This window comes from Engystomops pustulosus, chromosome 4, assembly GCF_040894005.1.
Source record: "Engystomops pustulosus chromosome 4, aEngPut4.maternal, whole genome shotgun sequence".
Classification (NCBI taxonomy): Eukaryota; Metazoa; Chordata; class Amphibia; order Anura; family Leptodactylidae; genus Engystomops; species Engystomops pustulosus.
Window position 1 is genome coordinate 21,385,116 of NC_092414.1, and position 22,894 is coordinate 21,408,009.

General features: G+C 43.0%; 1 protein-coding gene across 1 annotated transcript in view; it reads left to right on the forward strand.

Moving 5' to 3' along the window:
- The window catches only part of LOC140128885 (carbohydrate sulfotransferase 1-like), a 32,415-nt gene extending 12,337 nt beyond the window's left edge, over positions 1-20,078 (forward strand). Inside the window, exons 2-3 of the mRNA XM_072150585.1 lie at positions 15,719-15,901; positions 18,754-20,078. Of these exons, the coding sequence (XP_072006686.1) occupies positions 15,757-15,901; positions 18,754-19,841 (1,233 nt within the window). The 5' untranslated portion in view covers positions 15,719-15,756 and the 3' untranslated portion in view covers positions 19,842-20,078. The remainder of the gene's footprint in view (positions 1-15,718; positions 15,902-18,753) is intronic.
- Positions 20,079-22,894: the final 2,816 nt, after the last annotated feature.

Here is a 22,894-nt window from a genome sequence, read left to right on the forward strand (position 1 = left end):
AAAAATCACAGACTAAAATAAATAACGGAGGTCGACCAACCTCAATGTTAATGAGGTCCATCATGACCTATTTGTGTTTTATTAAAGATTCATCCCTACCAGGATTTCATTTTTTGTTTCTATGTTTTGAAGTTCCGGCAAATCCCATCTTTGATCAGCTATTGCCTTCATCTGTATGAATTTAATGCCACCAGTGTGGGACTGGCCCACCGGAGGATCATTTGGTTCTCTGGTGGGCCAGTTCAACACTGGTGGTGTCAGGCACTAACTTAACACAAGACCCCAAAGGAACAGAAAAAGACAGGCTCATATGGAGGCCATCTTTGGCCACCTAGAAAAGTTTTATCTACACTGAAAACCACTCAACACTTTTTGGGGTGGGTTGGCATATTATATAATGGCTTGGTGTCCCACTAATGCTAAACTCTGTCCCTTAGTGTGGTGTGATTTAGTGTGGTGCATTTGATCCCATTCCAGTTCTCCTCCTCATTTAGGTCTTGGTTCGTCCTTCTACCTTGTATTAAAAGTTCTGCAGTAGTAAGAGTTGCTTTCCCAAACAGTTAGTCCAGAACCTACATGCCACCACTTTGCGGGCCCCTTCCAGTCACCAGGGCTCCATGCAGTTGTGTCTGATGCGTTGTAGGCAAATTCGAACCTGTATGTTGCCTCCCTCTTAGCTCATGATTTTTTTCACAACCCAAGTAGACTTCACAGAATGCAATTCTCCCTAAACTTGCAGAATGCTCTACCATGCCTCTTGACCTTACCTGGTGGCAAAACTATCTCACCCGTTACCCCCTAAGATTCAGAACTTGCTACCGTAAGACTTCAAGATACTCAAACTTTAAAGTAATGGGGAATGGTTGGTGTAAGGTATCCAACAGATAATGGGTCACATTTACTAAGGGTCCGACCGCTGCACTTTCACCGGGTTTCACGATTATTTCCGTTTTGCGCCGGAATTGCCCCGGGTTTTTGCCGCACTCGATCAGATTGTGCCGCATTGACAACCCGACGGATTCGGACAAACCACGGAATTTAAAAACGAATCACAAGATCAAGCACTCACATGCACTGGGAAGAAGAAGGTGAACTCCGGCAGACCTCAGCGCAGAAGCGACACATGCAGGAAATTGGACGCACGACCTTAGTGAATTGAGGCAGACCCGAATCCTCGTCGGACAACGCACCGCGGGATCGCGACAGGACGGGTAAGTAAATCTGCCCCAATGTTTTTGGAACTCTAATGCGTTTTGGGTACATGAAACCCTTTTTCCAAGCATAGACAGATGTACTCTTCAAATAATCAAATTGCAAGAAGCAACAAGAAGTCACTATAATAAGTCAGATCATCTTAGTCTTTCCAGGTCTTGCATTTGATCTACAGGTGACCACTCTTGTCAAGTGGCTCTTTTTTAAGAACACATTGGGGCAAATTTACTTACCCGGTCCATTAGCGATCCTGCGGCGCATTCTCTGCAGTGGATTTGGGTCCGGCCGGGATTCATTAAGGTAGTTTCTCCGACGTCCACCAGGTGGCGCTGCTGCGCTGAAAATCATCGGAACGCACTGGAGTACACCGAGCCGGGCTGAGTGAAGGTAAGCGCATGCCGAGCGACAATTTTTTTTTTTTAAATGCAGCGGTTTTTCCGAATCCGTCGGGTTTTCGTTCGGCCACGCCCCCCCATTTCCGTCGCGTGCATGCCGGCGCCGATGTGCCACAATCCGATCGCGTGGGCCAAAAACCCGGGGCAATACAGGGCAAATCGGTGCAAATCGGAAATATTCGGGTAACACGTCGGGAAAACGCGAATTGGGCCCTTAGTAAATGACCCCCATCATATCACCTACTGGACAATGACTTCACAAGTCCGATGTCATAAACTTGGGCTTTCATCCTCTTCATAAATAGACACGCCCTTCTGAATTCATAACCCACCAATATCCCCAATGCTCCAGGTCTGATAAATAACACAATCCATTTGCAGATCTACTTTTTTGATGGAGATTATTTCAGGTATTCACTAAATAATCAGGATTAACTGTGTAGTCAGCAGAAAACAGAACAAATCTCTTTTCCACCAGGACCACACACCTCCACCTAAACCCTAACAGATAAGAAAAAATCTATTGTAATAGTGATTGTACAAATTTCCGGAGAGGTTATGCCTGGGATTAATGAAAAAAAAACTTAATGAAAGGAAGGAAAAATCAGAAACGGTGCTAAGATTGCTAAATGAAAGAGTTCATTCTACTAATATTCCAGCAGCATCCAACAAATCTCGAGCAATCACCTTGTAAGTAATATCCATCGGTCATAACCAAAATTACATATTTATAGATTTAGATAGGATTTTAATGACTCCATCACTCACCTTCTAGAATGGAACAAGAGACAAATAATTGAATAAGAAGTCAAATATTTAAATGGATTTTCTGCCATTGTAACTTATGCCTTATCTACTGGTTAGACGATAAGTTACAATTTATGGGGGATCCGACCGCTACCTCGCCCCCTAGTTCGGGAGAGCGGTGACCGGTGCTTCCTTCGCTTCTCTGAATCTGTGCATGAAATGTTCCCTGCGGCAACATAGACGTGAATGAAGAGCTTATTCATAGATCTTACGTAGGGTGCAACCTCTTTTAATTGTAGGGCCCAAGAGTCAATGTTATCCTCTGAATTGGGACCTCGTTCCCCTAAAACAATGGAGCCTCCTGCTGTACCATTCATTCTCTATGGTGCCGTACATGGCTGTATCTATCGAGATCTATCATTTCTTCGGGATAATAGGACACTCAATCCCTTGATTGGTGAAGGGTTCTCACAGTTGGACTTCCACTGATCAGCAACTTTGGCCAAACCCTGTAGACCTCATATTATGGTCTGTAGAACCTTCTAGTTTTAAGGAATTGTAATCCAATGTCTATGAGGCTCAAATGTACCTCAATTTACCTCCAGTTTCATACACACGCCCAAAGCCCTTCTCTTGAGGCCAAATCACAATGAATATATACGTTTTGAGAATTTAATAATATTTGTAAAGAAAGTTAACCATATAGTGTCTCTTCGATTTCCATGCCCTTGTGCTTCAAACCCAACAAAGAACCTTTAATTCCAATTCCCTTACAGTTCTCATTTGGAATTCTGGATAATCCCTGTAGGCCAGGGAAGTGGTTCCACCTTTGAAAACTGTGCCTTGGAGAAATTCTGGAAAAATCCATACAATGCTAATGGTTCACTAGTCAGATTATTCAACCAGCCTTAAGTGCCGGGGTTTAGGGGACCATGAGACATCACTTGTGATGATAGTGGAAGTGATATTCCATGGTCTACTAAGGTCAACAGAAGGCCAAAGGAGATATTGAGAACCCCGAGCTCTTCCGGCCCAGTTGTCAGTACCGAGGAACTAGAAGATCTCAATGCTGGAACAGTAGTAGGGTAAGGACTTTCTTTTCCTTTTTTTTCTTACCCCAGCCCCAATGAGGTTTTTGCAGGATTTACGGAATACCACTTTAGTATAGAGTGTATGACCACCTTAACAGAAACGGACAGGGAACCCTGTGCAAGAATAACTAATGGGCCCACTTTCAACGGTGCACAACTGCCTTTTTACAGATGCTCCTTCCACTCTGGTTGATAAAAGAGTGGTCCTTACAGGGGTTGACCACATTACCAATATACATTTATTAATAGTTCTTCTGTTTTTTCTTGATACGTAAAGTGAAGCCTCCTGTCTTTTACCAGACATTCCTGACCATAAAATGGCCAGAGATGGAGGGTGTCCATCTCTGTCTTGTCTACCTGTCCATAGACAATCAGACCTTAATTTTATATACAGTACATGAATACTATCAGAAGGTCGTCGTCAGAGATCACATGACCCTCCATCTGCGCCCGTTTTATAGACATGAATGTCTGGATGATGAGGTAAAAGACAGGAAGCTTCACTTTACATATAAAGAAAGCGAAGAAGATATATATTGGTAAATTACCTAATATCCTGCTCCACCCTACACTTACAAACAGTGTAGTAGTGATTTAGGGTAATGAGTGACCACCTCTAAGTGTCTATTGAAACATAAGGGTTGATAGGGACATCTCTGGTGGCCGAAGGCGATGCTATAAAAACCTATGGACCCTTGTGTGCCGGAGCATCATAAACAAAAGGGCCTGGTTTGTACTGAATGTAATTTTTTTCACCAATTTTTACCTCCCTCCCTTAGTAGTGAATAATATATAGTATATAAACTCTCAGAGAAGCACTTTCATGTCGATGAGTTAGAATATTATCCGCGAGGAACGGCTCTTTCAAGTAAAATTTCGAAAAGCTGCGAAAACGATGCCAAATTTTCATCGAGAACATCTGAAGGGATATCGTTTGTTAGACGGGAGACAGACTGTGCACGGCACAAAGCAAATGAGCGAATTTGTATTCCGTCCTAAATTAGGCTCAATATGTTTATGTAAATCAATGATCAGATCAATGGATTGAGCGCTCTCCCTCAGCCATGGGTTCTGTAAATATTTAGCGCCAAAAATTCCCTCAGGATGGATTGTGGGAGATTAAACGTCCATACAAGGGGATTCTTAATTAACTCCCATCCATATCAAACTGGTTATTTCTCCGAGAAAGCGATGAATTGCAGTAAACGTGAAAAACTATTTTTCTTTACATCAATTTCTACGGCCCACGGCGGCTGGTCCCAGGAGAAGGTACGAGACGCCAGGATTGACGCTTTTTACTACGTTTTCATCAAAGTTAACGGGATTACATACACAGCTTCATCTATTACCAGTTAATGATAGTTTTAGGATATCCAGAACACTCATTTGTTATAAAAAAAAAGACAATTTAATAATCAATACATATAATTAACCCCCCCCCCCCCCCATCATTATCCCATTGGAAAAGCTCGGGCAAATCCATTATATTCTCACAGAAGATTGAAAATTTGATTACAGCTGCCAATTGGTGGGAAAGTTTATTACATGAGGATGTGTTATTCATACTTGGATTGACAATAGGGGCAATTATTTAGGAAAGAAGAAGCATGGTAATTCCATTGGGTTAACAAGTTGCAGATGTGCATTGCCAATAGGTAGGACCAGCCACTTACCATGTCTGACTTAACAATATCTACCTGTGTTCTTTTAGTTTGGTAATATGATATGGTTTTGGTTGTTTTCGAGGCTAGTGCTGATCTTGGCTGGTGCCTTCTTTTCTTCTGTAGGTTCTGGTCCAAAGCACTCATAATACCAGAATCTGTAGATTTGGGATGATCACATTAGGTCACCAATGGTCCACTATGACCCTAGCCTTTCCTGGCCTCCTGACTACCCAAGCTTAGTCAGGGCCGGATTGGGAGGGCACAGTGTCGGACTGGCCCACCAGAACAGCAGAGAATCCTCCGGTGGGCCCCATGTTCTAACACTTTATAACAGGCCCCACAGATCTTTATTTGGAAGTTAATAGAGTAATCATTGGATAATATGATTTATTTTATGTAGGATGATTCCGACATTATAGATTATTAGATCTTTTTGATGATACATCCTACTTGATATGATTTTTCAATGGTATATTATGGTTGAAAGGTGGGCCCTCAAGATCACCACCTCTGGTAGGCCCAACACATGCCAGTCCGACACTGGGAGGGCAACTCGGGTGCGTGCCCCAGGGCCCTATCAATGAGTAGGAGGAGGGGGTCCCCACCGTCCTCCCTGCCTTCACTCCTGCCACATGAACAGCAATATTGGTGTTCTGAGGACAATGTTAAAAACTACCAGTACAATCCTTGCTCCTGGTTTCCAGAGGGGGTAGAGCTTCATGGGTGAATGGGCAGAGCTACACAGGTGAGAGGTGGATCTTCCACCATGTATTCCCAAGACTATGGACATAGGAGCAGTGTCCTGAAGTGTAAGTTAAAAATTACGGTGTTTGCAAGGCATATTATGAGGTTCTGCAGTAGCTAAGGTGTGCATGAGGATGTTCTACGGCAACTGAGGTGTGTGTTTTGAGGTTATTTGGCAATTGTGGCATGTATTATTAAGTTCTGTTGCAGATGAGGTGTGTATTATGAGGTTCTTCTGTAGCAGCATGAGGTGTGTATTGTAAAAATCTCCAGTAGCTGAGGTGTGTATTATGAGGTTCTGCCGCAGCTGAGGTGTGTATTATGGGGTTCTGCCGCAGCTGAGGTGTGTATTGTAAGGTTCTGCAACAGCTGAGGTGTGTATTGTAAGGTTCTGCAACAGCTGAAGTGTGTATTGTAAGGTTCTGCAACAGCTGAGGTGTGTATTATGAGGTTCTGTTGCAGCTGAGGTAGGAATTATGAGTTTCTCGACAAGTTATTTGATGATGCTATAGATGTATTTATTTTGGTTTCATTATGAGTTTTCAGGCATTATTGTTACTCGTATTAATTATGAGCCCTGGAAGAGATACCAATCTCTTGGCTTCATCATTGAAGTTGCAGCACAGGACAAAACTTCCAGTTCCCAGGATGCCGGAACAGTCACAAATATCTGGGAGCTTTCCTGCTCAATCCAGAATGGTTGGAAGGAATGGAGGAGCCCATTGTATGGAGTGACTTTCATTTATGGTGGGTTCTTTAACAGGTGTCCACAACCCCCTGAGATTTAGATGCCCCATGAGGGTTTGTTTTGGGCTTATTTGCATATTCCATCATATATCATAAACATCCCTGTTTATCATGTTCCGATTCAATCCGCATTGCTTTATATCCATATCTAAGGAAGGGGCTAGACATGAGTGACAACAAACATCTCGAGAAGCGTGAAAATTATCTATGCATGAATACCAGAGCCGGCTGCATGGATGATGTTACAGCGAATGCATCGGATTAGGAAATGAAAAAAATATTTAAGTCTGTATGTGGAAATCCATCCCCGGCCCCCTACTATGCGCACTGCTGAATCCCATAATAACAGCAGAAGACACCCTGCAGCTCATGAAGCTTACAACAAACGCATCCAGCTCTACTCAAAGATTATTATACCCAACCCTATTTTAGGGGTCAAGACGCAGGAGAGAATTGTCCTGTGGGGGATGCGGAGGGTGCCGTGGTTGGGGGGGTTTATATTGAGCTGTAAGCTTCAAGTAAGAATATTCTGGGCTCTTCTTGCGCAGTGTGAATATAGGGGTCATTGTAATAACACTTATAATAAGTACAGGTTTTCAGCAGATGATTAAAAATGTTCTATCAATTTTGGATAAATGGATATTTGTCACATATTTGACCAAAATCCGGTATTTTGGCAAATGTGAAACTTTCGAGATATCTATAGACTGGAGAAGAGCTTTATGACCCTGGATGGCAGAACTGGGACCTAACAGGCTGGGGTTGTGTATAAAGTTTCCTGAAGTCAACCTGCTGAACATTCATAGACCGAGATAGACCATATTTCCAAGAATTGGTTTATCTAGCCATCGATCATTATGGAATCTTCAACGGGATGACTATGAAGAGCTAACCAGTTACTACTCTGAGGTTCACAAACATTAGTACTAGGTCCCAGTTCCAGTGACCTTGCCAGAAGCTCTAGGGTTTCCCATTCTATGGAGGATTCAGGAGGACAACCATGCACTAGCCCTCTGTGGTCTCAAGCTATAGGCAGCCATGACAGGTTCCTGTCCCTTTACCAAGGGGAACCAACTAGCATTGTGTTACACAGTGGCGTAACTAGAAGAGGCTGGGCCCCATAGCAGATCACTGCATGGGGCCCCCTTCCCCTTAAAAAAATATATAAATATATTTGTAAAATGACGCACATTTATATATCACACTAAAAATATATATATACACACGCATACCTACATTATATTCACACACATAAAGTATATACACATCAATACATTTACACGTACATTAAATACACATTTTATAAACACATTATGTATAGCACATATACATTATAAATACAGAGGTAGATTAATACACCGGCCACCATGCCCCTCTGTGCCCCCTCCACAACATGTGGCATATTCACAGTTTTAATAGCAAATTCTTGCATTGCGCAAGAATTTGCGATTATGTCACTGCTTGTACGCCAGAAAACTGGCATAGAAGCTACTATAAATCTTCCCCATATAGTATGTATACATAATATAGTTAGACATGCAAACCCTATTTATATTTACATTCTATTTATTACTGTCTGTGTGTGTGTATATATACATACAGTGATAATACAAGCACCCCCGCAGGGTAAAGGGGGTATTACACATTCCCTATATAAATCAATAAGTAATGCTGTGTTGGGTTCTCCACAGCAAGGGAGGCTCCTTATAGCTACTCTTTGCTCCAAAATGTGGGACCCTCATCCCATTATTATCTAGGAATTCTAGAAAATGAGGTTTTCATCCTGTATGACCACTTTAAGAGGTTGCCACGTTTTTGTTTTAACCCTTTCACGACCCGTGACGTAATAGCACGTCATGGGTCGGCCGCGAGTGCATGGAGAGGGCTCACGCGCTGAGCCCTCTCCATAGCCGGTAAGTCTTTGCTGCATATTGCAGCAAAGGCTTACCGGTAACACCCGCGATCGGTGCTAGCCGCCATCTTTTCGAGGATCGCCGCTCCCCGTGACGTCATCGGGGAGCGGCGATCCGTCGCCATGGTAACCTCGGGTCTCGCGAAGACCCGAGGCTACTTCTGGTTAACCCATGCATTACAATGTGCTATCAGCACATTGTAATGTATGAGGAGTAAAATCCCCATATACTGCCATACTGTAGTATGGCAGTATATGATAGGATCGTGCAGACCCCCTAGGGTTAAAGTACCCTAGGGAGTCTGAAAAGTACTAAAAAAAAAAATAAAAAAAAGTAAAAAAAAAAAAAATTATAATAAAAAACCATAAAAACTCAAATCACCCCCCTTTCCCTAGAACTGATATAAATATAAATAAACAGCAAAAATCATAAACACATTAGGAATCGCCGCGTCAGAAAATGCCCGATCTATCAAAATATGATAACGGTTTTTCACTGCGTTTAATCCCGTAACGGAAAATCGCGCCCAAATTTGAAAATGGCACTTTTTTTGTCATTTAAAAAAATTAAAAAATTCTATAAAAAGTGATCACAAGGTCGTACAGTCCTAAAATTGATAACATTGTAAACGTCATCAAAATCCGCAAAAAACGACACCTCCCACAGCTCAGTACACCAAAGTATAAAAAAGTTATTAGCGCCAGAAGATGGCAAAATCCCCAAAAAAAATTTTGTACAGGAGGTTTTAATTTTTTTAAATGTATGAAAACATTATAAAACCTATACAAATTTGGTATCCCCGTAATCGTACCGACCCAAAGAATAAAGTAGACATGTCATTTGGGGCGCACAGTGAAATCCGTAAGATCCAAGCCCACAAGAAGGCGGCACAAATGCGTTTTTTTACCAATTTCACTGCATTTGGAATTTTTTTCCCACTTCCTAGTACACGGCATGGAATATTCAATACCATCTCTATGAAGTGCAATTTGTTACGCAGAAAATAAGCCGTCACACAGCTTTGTACATGGAAAAATAAAAAAGTTATGGATTTTTGATCATGGGGAGTAAAAAATGAAAATGAAAAAACAAAAAAGGGCCAGGTCCTGAAAGGGTTAATGACCATTTCTTAGTATTACACATTGCATAACACATTTCTTATGGTCATTTACAAGCTGTGGATATAACATATGAATAGGTTGGGTGATCCAAACCTAAAGGGGAGCTTATAGGGGTATGCCCCTTATATTGATTTCATGTACTTAGGAAAGGTCATGAATATCAAGTTAGTGGTGGTCCCACACTAGCACTGTGCAATGTATAGTGGCTGTACTTGGTATAGCAGCTCAGCCCCATCCGCTTTAATGGAACTTAGTTGATAAAGACCACTTAACCAATGGGCAGGGCTGGATTATAAAGGCGCGTGCCTCGGGGCCCCCACCACTTTGCCCTTAAAGGGGCCCCCACCAAATGTGGACATTTCAGGCGGTCGCGTGACAGCCCAAATTGTCCACAGTGTGTTTGGGTCCGGGATCCCCAGGCCGTACCCAGCACACATCTGGCAAGAAAATATGTTTACCCCACTCCTGCATTGCTCCAGGAGTGCTGCAGACTACAAGTTCCAGGAGGTCATGGGACTTGCTTTAGCCAATGAGTGGTCTCCTCTGAAACAAGTGACAACCCTTGACATGAGGAAGCACGACTACGACTACAGGCCGTCTTGTTTAGACTCAAAACCCGTCATCATTTATTATACAATGCATAGATACTTTTTCATGGATTAAAGAATAAAAATTTGAGCGCAGTGCTGGATGAACACCCTTCGCTGAAATAAGTCCCAAGACTTCTACCCATGCCTAGGCCCGAAAAATGGAAGTCCAGGAGCAATGTGGGTTCTGGTAGCCGGAGCAGTGTATATAGGTTTTCGGGCTTTTTTTTTTTTCTAAATAGGTGATCAATATTCATATATTTGTTTTGATAATTTGCGTACAGCCCCTTTAAGACCTGAATTCACACACAAGCATAAACAGCAGGTAACTCTAATTTATTGATGAATATGTGAATGAGCTCGTTATGTGTTTTCCTTGAGAAGCGTCTTGTTTTCGCTCACAGAACCCCCCGCAGCTCTATGGACATATCCCGGGCGTCATCATGGGACGGATGAGCGTATGTTTCCTCCTCATTGAAGCCATCGCTTCTCCGTGTAGTGACGTTGATGTGACAGCTTGTGACACTTGGTGCTGGCGTGCTGCCCTGAGCCTTGTCCTGTCTTTCTATGGCGATGAGTAAACGCTGCAGCATAAACTGATTGGATTTATTTTTTTTAAGATGGTCTTATTGATCCGCTCCCGGAAATCAGAGATGGATATTTCTAACAGATTGTCGATTCTAATTTTAAGTTGTGACTAAGTTCTGTTCTAGCGAGTAACGTTCACGCTGAATCAAAGCTAAAAATGTTATGTGCCGAATTCGGGATGCCAACTAAACCCTTGGTAATAAATTTAAAGGGGACATTTCATCAACTTTCCCAACTCTAAACTCTTTGTATACTATAATAGTGACCAATCCACTGATTCCAATGCAGTTGGAATTTTTACTCTTGTCCCCACCATTCCCAAGAAATCAGTGCCATTAGTTCTACTGTCAAGTGGGCGGTACAGACTATTCCATTTACCTACAGTGCCATCACAGGTGACAAGTGGTATTACATGCAATAATGAGCTGGGTATGTAGTGTGGAGATAGACTGGGTCCTTCAGGACTATAGTTTCCTGCTGTGACTTATGAATGAGAATCCTGGATGCGGAAACCCTTGTAATTTCTTAAAGGGATTGTTCAGAACTGGTAATTTTGTGACATAAAATTACTAATGAGCCTATACTTGATGATGCACTGCCAGTCAAGGTTTGCAAACAGGCTTCAGTTGATGACACTATAGCAGGTAGTCAGCATTTTGTGGGCTTACATCCTCATGGAAAAGATCCCTTTAATGCAGGAACATGCGACGAGTTTTGATATGAAATATTGTGGCATAAAGAGTTATTATATAAATATTATATGTGCCCTGGAGGAAGGCCAAAGGTCGGAACCCAAGGTTCGGGAGCGCAGTGTGGAGTTCTGCATTAGAGGAGCCTGTTCTACTGTGCAGTATCTGTAAGTAGAAGATATTACATTGTACAATGTTCACTGGTCCTGTGGAATGATTCTATGAACTGAACTGAGCTGAACTGATTTAATCCAATAGCTGAAAATTATACTAGGGGTGTGGTGCCGATACCAGACCAACAAGGTGTGGAGGAAGATTAGTGTGAACGTGGAGCATTAAAGGTATTGTCCAAAGTTTGAGTATTATCCCTATCCAAAGAATAAGGGATAACAATCTGATCAGTGGTGATCAACCTGCTGGGACCCCCTCCAATCACCAGAACGGGGGTGTCATTCTCACCAATTGATGGTGTGCCAGGACCTGTGGTTCCAGTATTGTGACTCTGCTTCTTCTCACTTGTCTCTATCTCCAGCAATTCAGAGTTGATATCATCAACCAACCACATTGATCGCCTGTCCTAAAGATCATTTAGAAAAATCTTTTTTGAACATAGGGGCTCCTACATATTTAGAATCTTCTTTCTAGCCCCCACAGTTGTAGAGATATCAGTCCCGATATCTGACCATAATAATCCTCTGCACTGTCAGAGAGGAGGTGCTGGAACAGAGGAGTGTGTCATACTAATCTTTTCTGACAAGTAGAAGATTATCATAACACACACCCACCTCCTTGGCTCTATCTCCTCCTCTTGGACAGTGGAGAGGATTATAATGGTCAGATACTGGGGCTGATATCTCAGCAACCATTGGGGCTAGAAAGAAAATTCAAAATGTTCCTAAATCTTTGAAACAGCTCCTGCGGGTTTGGTGAAAGGTGGCGAAAGGTTCTCTTTAAATATTTACCCTGTAATACCACATTTATCCAGCAGTGGCCACACTAGGAGACATATGGTTTTGCAGAGGTCCTGTAAGGAGAAGGGGCTCTGGGCAAAGTATTGTATAAGGCAAGAGGGCCCTGGTCTCATTTGTGACTTTTTCAACACCAATAGGCTCTCATATCGAGAAGAAGGACAATCCCTTTAATTCCCAGACACGTTCCCAATAGCCATTCTTGTTGATCCTGTTAGTTTTGTTACCCGTGCTGTCGTGTTGTTAACCGATTGTCATGATCTTGGAAGCGAAACAGATGGCCGTGTAGTAATGATGAGCCCCACTGGTGCCCGCAGATAAGGTGGATCCCCCTGAAACCCCTTTGTCACACACGTAATTTTGATAAATGAGCCGAGCAGGAAATAAATATCTTACAGAGAACAAATCACTGAGGTTACTAAAGAGATGTCCAGACTGCAAATGTGAAAGTAGGGGGGAGGGGGGAGTGAAATGTAATTGGATTCTACAAAGTCATATCATCAGGTCTGGAACAGCGACAGTGGGGTCTATAAGGACCGAGATAATTATAACTAAGGAAATGATTTGTAAACAATATCAGAACAAAGAAACGTAAGGCAAGGAATGAATAATAATGCTGGGGGATAAACAGATCAACGACAATTGGGATCCAAATTATAAAGTCATTTGATATATATTACATAGAATTTAAGGCATGTTATACAGCTATACAGCCACTAGATGGCGATGCATGAAGTTAAGTTATGGATTAGTAGTGCAAAAGACAGCACCATCTAAAGGCCATTACTGGGTACTGTACTATAAATTACAATTTACCATGAAATTTTATTAGTTTTGAATAGTGGCTTGTTTGTGTGTCTACTCCTATACTGCATAAACAGTATGGACATTGCACAGTACTACTACTCCTATGCGGTATGGGCACAGCACAGTATTACTACTCTTACTCTTTCCTTTATATGTGGACACTGCACATCACTACTACTCCTATCATGTCTATATGGGCACAGCGCAATACTATTACTCCTATCCTGTATATATAGGCACAGTGCAGTACTACTACTCCTATCCTGTATATATGGGCACAGCGCAGTACTACTACTCCTATCCTGTATATATGGGCACAGCGTAATACTACTACTCCTATCCTGTATATATGGGCACAGCGCAGTACTCTTACTCCTATCCTGTATATATAGGCACAGCACAGTACTACTACTCCTATCCTGTATATATGGGCGCAGCACAGCACTACTACTCCTATACTGTATATATGGGCGCAGCACAGCACTACTACTCTTATCCTGTATATATGGGCACAGCGCAGTACTACTACTCCTATCCTGTATATATGGGCACAGCGCAGTACTACTACTCCTATCCTGTATATATGGGCACAGCGCAGTACTACTACTCCTATCCTGTATATATGGGCACAGCGCAGTACTACTACTCCTATTCTGTATATATGGGCACAGCGCAGTACTACTACTCCTATCCTGTATATATGGGCACAGCACAGTACTACTACTCCTATCCTGTATATATGGGCACAGCGCAGTACTACTACTCCTATCCTGTATATATGGGCACAGCGCAGTACTACTACTCCTATCCTGTATATATGGGCACAGCACAGTACTACTACTCCTATCCTGTATATATGGGCACAGCGCAGTACTACTAACCTCATATCCTGCCCCTTTAATTTTTTGATATATTCTTATCATTTGCATTACCCCAAAAATTCCCCACCTTTTTGGTGATATCTGATAACATTGCGCTCACTCCCTATTGCAGTGACAATGAAGACTATAATAAACTAGCAGGACACTTGTCCCTGCCACTCATCTTTATGTCTTTTGTTCCCTCGGAGAGGCGAGACTGTATTATTTTGGATTCTGGTGACAAGACACAACCCCCCCCCCCTTCCCCCGCACGCGGATCCTATTCATACATTGTTCCGTAAGATCTTATCACCTGCACCTTGACAGCTCATTCTAGAAATGAAATATGTCACCAGACGACAGAACCTGCGCCGACACAATAGGCCCCTTCTCCAGGCGAGACGCCTATTCTTTACTTTTTCGGAAGTCTTTTCATTGTGGTTAGGATTAATATCCAGGACAAACAAAAGTCTTTGTCGAATCCCGCTCCGGCGCTGCCCCCCGTCCTACTGGAGGACATCTGGAGTCCTTTAAGTGTCTTCAATTCCGATAGATAATTGTGATTATTAATCAAATCAATGGCAGTCGCTCTTAATGGCGCTTCCTTTCTAATCTGACATGTGGTAATTATTAGTGTATTCGTTCATTGTTAAAGGAAATCTACCACCAGGATGAAGGATTGTAAACCAAGCACATTGGCATGCAGGTGTGTGCCCCCTTTGCAAGGATCTGCTCTGCTTTCAGCTTCTTAAGCCCTAGTTTTTACGGGAAAAAAAATCTTTTTAAAAATATGCAAATGAGCCTGCAGGCTCCATTTCCGTAGATGTCAATGGAGCCTGGATCCCCTCAGGGTTATTTGCATAATTTTAAAAACCTTTTTTTGTAAAAACGAGGGCATTAGAAGCTAAAAGAAGAGCAGATCTTGGTAGAGGGGGCACACAACAGCATGTAAATGTGCTTGGTTTACAATCCTTCATCCTGGTGGTAGATGTCCTTTAAAGGGGATGGGGTTTGTTACTACTTAAAGTCTATATAAACATTCACAGACATTTTATTAAAAATATCCCCTTAATTCATATTAAAATTCGCAATAGATCTTTATTGCTTCTCCATTTGTTTGTATAATTCATCTGTGTCTCCATGGTAACAGACTGCAAAGAAACAATATGTAGTCTGACACGCCTTCTGCTTTGTAGTTTTCGAGGAAGTTTTGTGACTTGCATTTACTTTGGGAATTGGGTTTAGGATCAGTCTTCAATAAGGGTGTCTAATTTGGGTTGTAGTTATTTTGTTATTTTTGTGCTTTTGAGTGTAATTTATAATATTTTTTAAGCGTTTGGTTGTGGCCTGCAGTACCAAAATCTGGACTTTGAGTGTATGTTTAGGATCCCTGATCAAGGGTTTGCATGTGGGACAGGGGATTGTAATAGACTGGGGTATGTGTATATATTTACAGGGTCTCAAGATCTCCTTCCGATCCCTTTAAAAAAAATTGTAAACAAGTTTGTTCTACAGTATATTGATTTTATTCATTATTTTATCCATGTTTTCAATGTTCCCTCACGTTGTTTCATGTCCTCCATAGGAGCCGTGGACATCCCGCTGGAGCTATGTAAATTCTGAATGATGGAGTGTTCCTGGAAAGTCCTTGTGTTGATAGTATTTACATCCCTGGGAATCCAATACACGGCCATTAAGTCCCTCAGGATGAACTTCACGTCACCTTGCAGGAGCGCGACCACCGAGAATCGCTGTGGACACTTCAAAGGTGATAAAATGACATCTACGTTTTCTATCTAGCACCAACAGCTGGATGATGGTATATTCAGTATTAGATACCTGGTGGTCAGTGGTACATTCAGTATTAGATACCTGGTGGTCGGTGGTATATTCAGTGTTAGATAGCTGGTGGTCAGTGGTATATTTAGTATTAGATACCTGGTGGTCAGTGGTATATTTAGTATTAGATACCTGGTGGTCAGTGGTATATTTAGTATTAGATACCTGGTGGTCGGTGGTATATTCAGTGTTAGATAGCTGGTGGTCAGTGGTATATTCAGTATTAGATACCTGGTGGTCGGTGTTATATTCAGTGTTAGATACCTGGTGGTCAGTGGTACATTCAGTATTAGATACCTGGTGGTCGGTGGTATATTCAGTATTAGATTCCTGGTGGTCGGTGGTACATTCAGTATTAGATACCTGGTGGTCGGTGGTATATTCAGTGTTAGATAGCTGGTGGTCAGTGGTATATTTAGTATTAGATACCTGGTGGTCAGTGGTATATTTAGTATTAGATACCTGGTGGTCAGTGGTATATTTAGTATTAGATACCTGGTGGTCGGTGGTATATTCAGTGTTAGATAGCTGGTGGTCAGTGGTATATTCAGTATTAGATACCTGGTGGTCGGTGTTATATTCAGTGTTAGATACCTGGTGGTCAGTGGTACATTCAGTATTAGATACCTGGTGGTCGGTGGTATATTCAGTATTAGATACCTGGTGGTCGGTGGTACATTCAGTATTAGATACCTGGTGGTCGGTGGTATATTCAGTGTTAGATACCTGGTGGTCAGTGGTACATTCAGTAGTAGATACCTGGTGGTCGGTGGTATATTCAGTATTAGATACCTGGTGGTCGGTGGTATATTCAGTGTTAGATAGCTGGTGGTCAGTGGTATATTTAGTATTAGATACCTAGTGGTCAGTGGTATATTTAGTATTAGATACCTGGTGGTCGGTGGTATATTCAGTGTTAGATACCTGGTTGGTCAGTGGTATATTTAGTATTAGATACTTGGTGGTCGGTGGTATATTCAGTATTAGATACCTGGTGGTCAGTGGTATATTTAGTATTAGATACTTGGTGGTCGGTGGTATATTCAGTGTTAGATACTTGGTTGTTAGTGGTATATTCAGTATTAGATACCTGGTGGTCAGTGGTACATTCAGTAGTAGATACCTGGTGGTCGGTGGTATATTCAGTATTAGATACCTGGTGGTCGGTGGTATATTCAGTGTTAGATAGCTGGTGGTCAGTGGTATATTTAGTATTAGATACCTAGTGGTCAGTGGTATATTTAGTATTAGATACCTGGTGGTCGGTGGTATATTCAGTGTTAGATACCTGGTTGGTCAGTGGTATATTTAGTATTAGATACTTGGTGGTCGGTGGTATATTCAGTATTAGATACCTGGTGGTCAGTGGTATATTTAGTATTAGATACTTGGTGGTCGGTGGTATATTCAGTGTTAGATACTTGGTTGTTAGTGGTATATTCAGTATTAGATACCTGGTGGTCGGTGGTATATTCAGTATTAGATACCTGGTGGTCGGTGGTACATTCAGTATTAGATACATGGTGGTCAGTGGTATATTCAGTATTAGATACCTGGTGGTCGGTGGTATATTCAGTATTAGATACCTGGTGGTCAGTGGTTTATGCAGCATTAGATTCCTGGTGGTTAGTGGTATATTCAGTATTAGATACCTGGTGTTCGGTGGTATATTCAGTATTAGATACCTGGTGGTCAGCGGTACATTTAGTATTAGATACCTGGTGGTCAGCGGTACATTTAGTATTAGATACCTGGTGGTCGGTGGTACATTTAGTATTAGATTCCTGGTGGTCGGTGGTATATTCAGCACTAGATACCTGTGGTTGGTGGTACATTTAGTATTAGATACCTGGTGGTTGGTGGTACATTTAGTATTAGATACCTGGTGGTCGGTGGTACATTTAGTATTAGATACCTGGTGATCGGTGGGATATTCGGTATTCATTCTGCTTTTGTCAGGATTTTGATGTCTTTTCCGTCAGTCATTATCATGTTTTATATGCATCGTGTGGCTTCAGTAATGTTGTTTGTGGACATTATTTCCTCGCTGTATTGTTTTGTAACCTGGAGAGTCATTAAACATTTATAGGCTTTAACTCCACATCATAATACAATACACGGAGATCATAAATCCGGGCAGAAGAGATCCTCATTACACTTCCTATAAATTTCTGCTGGACACCTCCTGTTCTTCCCTATTGTTATACTATTTATAGACTTAAAGGGAACCCGTCAACAGATTTTTTTACCATTAAACTACCAGCCCGCTCTGGCCGGGGATGAAAAATCTTTTTTATGTGAAATCTCACCCATTTACCTCTAGAAAATCTTCTCCAAAGTCATGTGAAAATGAGCAGAGAACAGTCATTGTTGCCTGAGATGAGTCAAGTTTAGAGGTCACTTCAGACTCAGCTATCTTTAGTTCTGTAGCACCTGGGAACATGATTCTGGTGTCATTAAAAGATAAGAATCTCATCTTTCAGTTCACATAAAATAGGGATTTCTAGAAAGGACATATACCCAACGTGAGGGCACTGTAGTAAAAGCTTTTTTTTGGGCTTCCGTAGTCCTGGATAGAGAGTGGACACGCATGCGCTGGAAACTGTCCATTCAACCAGATGAGGAAAGGTGGTTGGTGGTGGTTTGAGTCTTTCCTATGCCAAATTGGTGGTGATAATTGGGTGGGAGTTGGATAATTGGTGGTGGAGTATCTAGAGATGTCAAGTCTTGAAGACCACATCTCTACCTTAGTAACTTTCCTACATGTGATTTGTTTTGTAGACAACCTATCAAGAGCTTTATGTGAAGACCTCAATGGACAACAGGGCAGGAAACACATCTTGATCCACGCCACTGCCAGAAGCGGATCATCATTTCTTGGTCAACTTTTTAACCAAAACTCAGACATCTTCTATCTGTTTGAGCCCCTCTACCATGTACAGAGCATGTTTACCAATGCCAACGGGCTGACCACCATAGACCGGCGATCCCTTCTCGGAGCCTTCAGAGACTTGCTCCATAACTTATACGACTGTGACTTCTATCTTCTGGAAAACTACATCAAACCGGCACCTAAAGATCACGTCACGTCTTCGTTTTTCCGAAGGGGAGCGAGTAAAGCTTTATGTTCTCCACCGCTCTGCAACCTGTCACAGGAGATCCAAGAAAGCCAATGTCTGAAGACCTGTCGAAAGGTAAACTTGACTTTGGCCTCGATGACTTGTCGAGCCTACAAAACCATGGCGATAAAAACCATACGGATTCCCGAGATCAATCATATGAGGACTCTAGTGGAGGATCCGAGACTGAATCTTAAGATTATCCACCTTGTCAGGGACCCTAGAGCAGTTTTGGCCTCAAGAATTAGCACTTTTGTAGACCAGTATAGATCTTACCAAATATGGAACTCTTCAGGCCGAAAGCCTCACAACATTGACTTGTCGTTGATCAGGAACATGTGTATGGACTATAGTAACTCGTTGGAGACCGCTTTCAGTAGACCTCCTTGGCTGAGAGGGAAGTATATGATGGTACGGTATGAAGACCTCGCCAAGGATCCTATCAAGAAGACCAACGAGATCTACAACTTTGTAGGCCTTCAGTGGAAGGAAGGTCTCTCTTCATGGATCGAGGAGAACACGAATGCTACAGTTTCTCCTAATTCTAGTAAATTTGCCACCGTCAGGAAATCATCAGAGACTGTGGAGAATTGGAGGCTACACTTACACTTCGGTATAGTCCAGACTGTCCAAGATGTTTGCAACTCCACCTTGTCCCAACTTGGTTATCAAGTGGTGGATTCCATCCAACAGCTGAGGAACCTCTCTCAGAGTCTTGTAGAACCAAGAGTATTTCTGCCATTTGTCTAATAAATAAAGCCAAAAAAAGCTAATTCTGTATTGTTGGAACAACAATCTCACACGGCTCGAGTCTGAACAGAGCCGTAAACTCAAGTAACAAGACACAAGGTGAAGAAGCGTTGGCATCTCCAGAAAATGAATTCCCAAATAATGTTCTGCTTCTTTCAACTCACAAAAAATTGCAGTAATTTTAGTAAAAGGGAACAAATTAGTTTTCTTTTTTTTAAATTAAATTTTTATTTCCTATTTCAGAGTAAGGCGCTTTCTATATAATGGATGTACAGATTTTACAGAATGGGTTCAAATAGGAATTAACTTCCAGTTCAGCAACAAACTCAACATATTTTACAGCGTTGTCAAGACCTCAGACGTCTAAGATTGGAAGAGAATGATATAGATTTTTTTTTTTTAGGAATAGCGCCACCCCAGTTTGTAGGTTGTGTCTGGTATTGCAGCTCAGCTCTGTTTATTTCAACAGAGGTGAAATGTCCATAGGTCTGGTACTACAAGTGGGGAGCAAATTCTGGGAAGAAAGAAGACCTATTTTTCTAATCCTGGACACCCCTTTTAAATTTTTCTTGGTCAAGTAACCAAAACGAAAGTGCAGCTAATATTTTTTATGGCCTTCTGCAATAGCACCACCTTGGTATGGTATGCCCTAATCTCTGCGACCCCGGCAATGTGGATACACTCAGCATAGAGCAGTGATGGCGAACCTTTTAGATACTGAGTGCCCAAACTAAGACCAAAACCCACTTTTATGTTGCGAAGTGCCAACATGACAGTTTGAGCAGTAACCTACTGATCTCTGCTGTATCACAAGTTTCAATCATATTGGCGTCCTGAGGACACCAATATAATAGAAAGCATTGCAGCTTCCCTCCAGGGTCCCCTGAAGAGGAAGCAGGAGCTCAAATTATAATCCATCTCTGTGAACACCTTCTGGCCTTTCCTGTAGTCCTGGCAGCCAAGTAGGTGTCACTTTAATGGCGTGTCATGGGCTGTCTTGGACTGCAGGAAGAAGCCTTGAGTCCTATCTGCTAAATTATATGCTGGGTGCCCACAGAAAGGGCCCCGAGTGCCACCTCTGGCACCTGTGCCATAGGTTCGCCACCACTGCCATAGAGGAAGCACCAGATCCATCAACAGCAGATTGCTTATGGTTCCCAATTAGCTTTTAAAGGGTAGTCCAAATTTTACCTGAATTCTCCTGAATTGTTGGCAGATTTGGAAAACCACAAGCCAAAGTGGACATTCTCACACAATATGTAAGTGGGATGTCTCACTCTTCCCCCTTTTAGACATTAATCCATTTTTTTGGGTAGGTCCGCGATAGCGGATCAGTGGGGGTCCACCACTCAGACCTCAGATTGGATAATATTCTACGACTTAACCTTTTTAGGGTGCATTCACACGATGCGTTTTTTGAGGTTACATGCTGAGGTTACATTGCGTTTCCACTGCATCTGCTAAAAAGCAATGTAACCTCAGCATGTGATCAAAGCTGAAGCCAGTGGAATGCCTCAAAAACGCGACGTGACGCATCGTGTGACTGCACCCTCAGGCTGGATAGGCCACTTGCCATTGAGTAATGTTCCCCTTTCCTTGTACACACACACACAATTCTTATCCATCACTTTCCCAATCATCCCAGATCAGCTGTACACATCGCAGCCCATCACAGCCGTCTAGTGAAGTTACCCAGTATGGGAGAATAATCCAGATAAATGCCCAGTATTTGCTGCAGACAACGGTAATGTCACTCATCAGTCATATTAATGGGGGATTCCACCTTTGGATGTCTGCAATCTGAAAATTTTCCTCCATCCAGAGGCCGCCAGACAGGTTTCAGAATGTATACACAAAGAACAGGCGGGATTATGGGAGGCAGAGATCTGCACAATAACCAAAAGTGGAAAAGGGAGAACCAAAGAGATTCTAGGGCAGGCAGATCTCTCCCACTATACTATATGAAACCTTTTGTTTGATCACTAATCAATATTTAGTGCAGCCTCGGAAACCCGGCGCGGTGATCGATAGTTGTTTGTGGGTTTGTGATCGCAACGGCCTCCGCAAACCCGCCCCCGTGATCGCAGCAGCCCAAGCAAAGCCGCCCCCGTGATCGCAGCAGCCCAAGCAAAGCCGCCCCAGTGATCGCAGTAGCCCAAGCAAAGCCGCCCCCGTGATCGCAGCAGCCCAAGCAAAGCCGCCCCAGTGATCACAGCAGCCCAAGCAAAGCCGCCCGCGTGATCGCAGCAGCCCAAGCAAAGCCGCCCCCGTGATCGCAGCAGCCCAAGCAAAGCCGCCCCAGTGATCGCAGTAGCCCAAGCAAAGCCGCCCCCGTGATCGCAGCAGCCCAAGCAAAGCCGCCCCAGTGATCACAGCAGCCCAAGCAAAGCCGCCCGCGTGATCGCAGCAGCCCAAGCAAAGCCACCCCCGTGATCGCAGCAGCCCAAGCAAAGCCGCCCCCGTGATCGCAGCAGCCCAAGCAAAGCCGCCCCCGTGATCGCAGCAGCCCAAGCAAAGCCGCCCCCGTGATCGCAGCAGCCCAAGCAAAGCCGCCCCCGTGATCGCAGCAGCCCAAGCAAAGCCGCCCCCGTGATCGCAGCAGCCCAAGCAAAGCCGCCCACCTGAACGCAGCAGCCCAAGCAAAGCCGCCCCCGTGATCGCAGCAGCCCAAGCAAAGCCGCCCCCGTGATCACAGCAGCCCAAGCAAACCTGGCCCTGTGATCACAGCAGCCCAAGCAAACCTGGCCCTGTGATCGCAGCATTCTCCGCAAACCCGGCCCCGGAGAGCGAGCTTTTTTAAAAAATGTATAAATCGAACATGAAGATCTGTGAGATGTGTCTCATTGAATTTCACCATTTCCAGTTATTACTCCTGAAAATAGACTAGTGTCTATCCTACACAACTGATCATCTCACGAGATCTACACATTGGGGCTTATTGACAAAGTGTCCACGGACGCACTTTCGTCGGGTATTCCGACGTTTTCAGGATTTGGACCACTGGGACTGGTATTTAACTGGCGACCGCACAATGGGACCATGGTGCAGCTGCG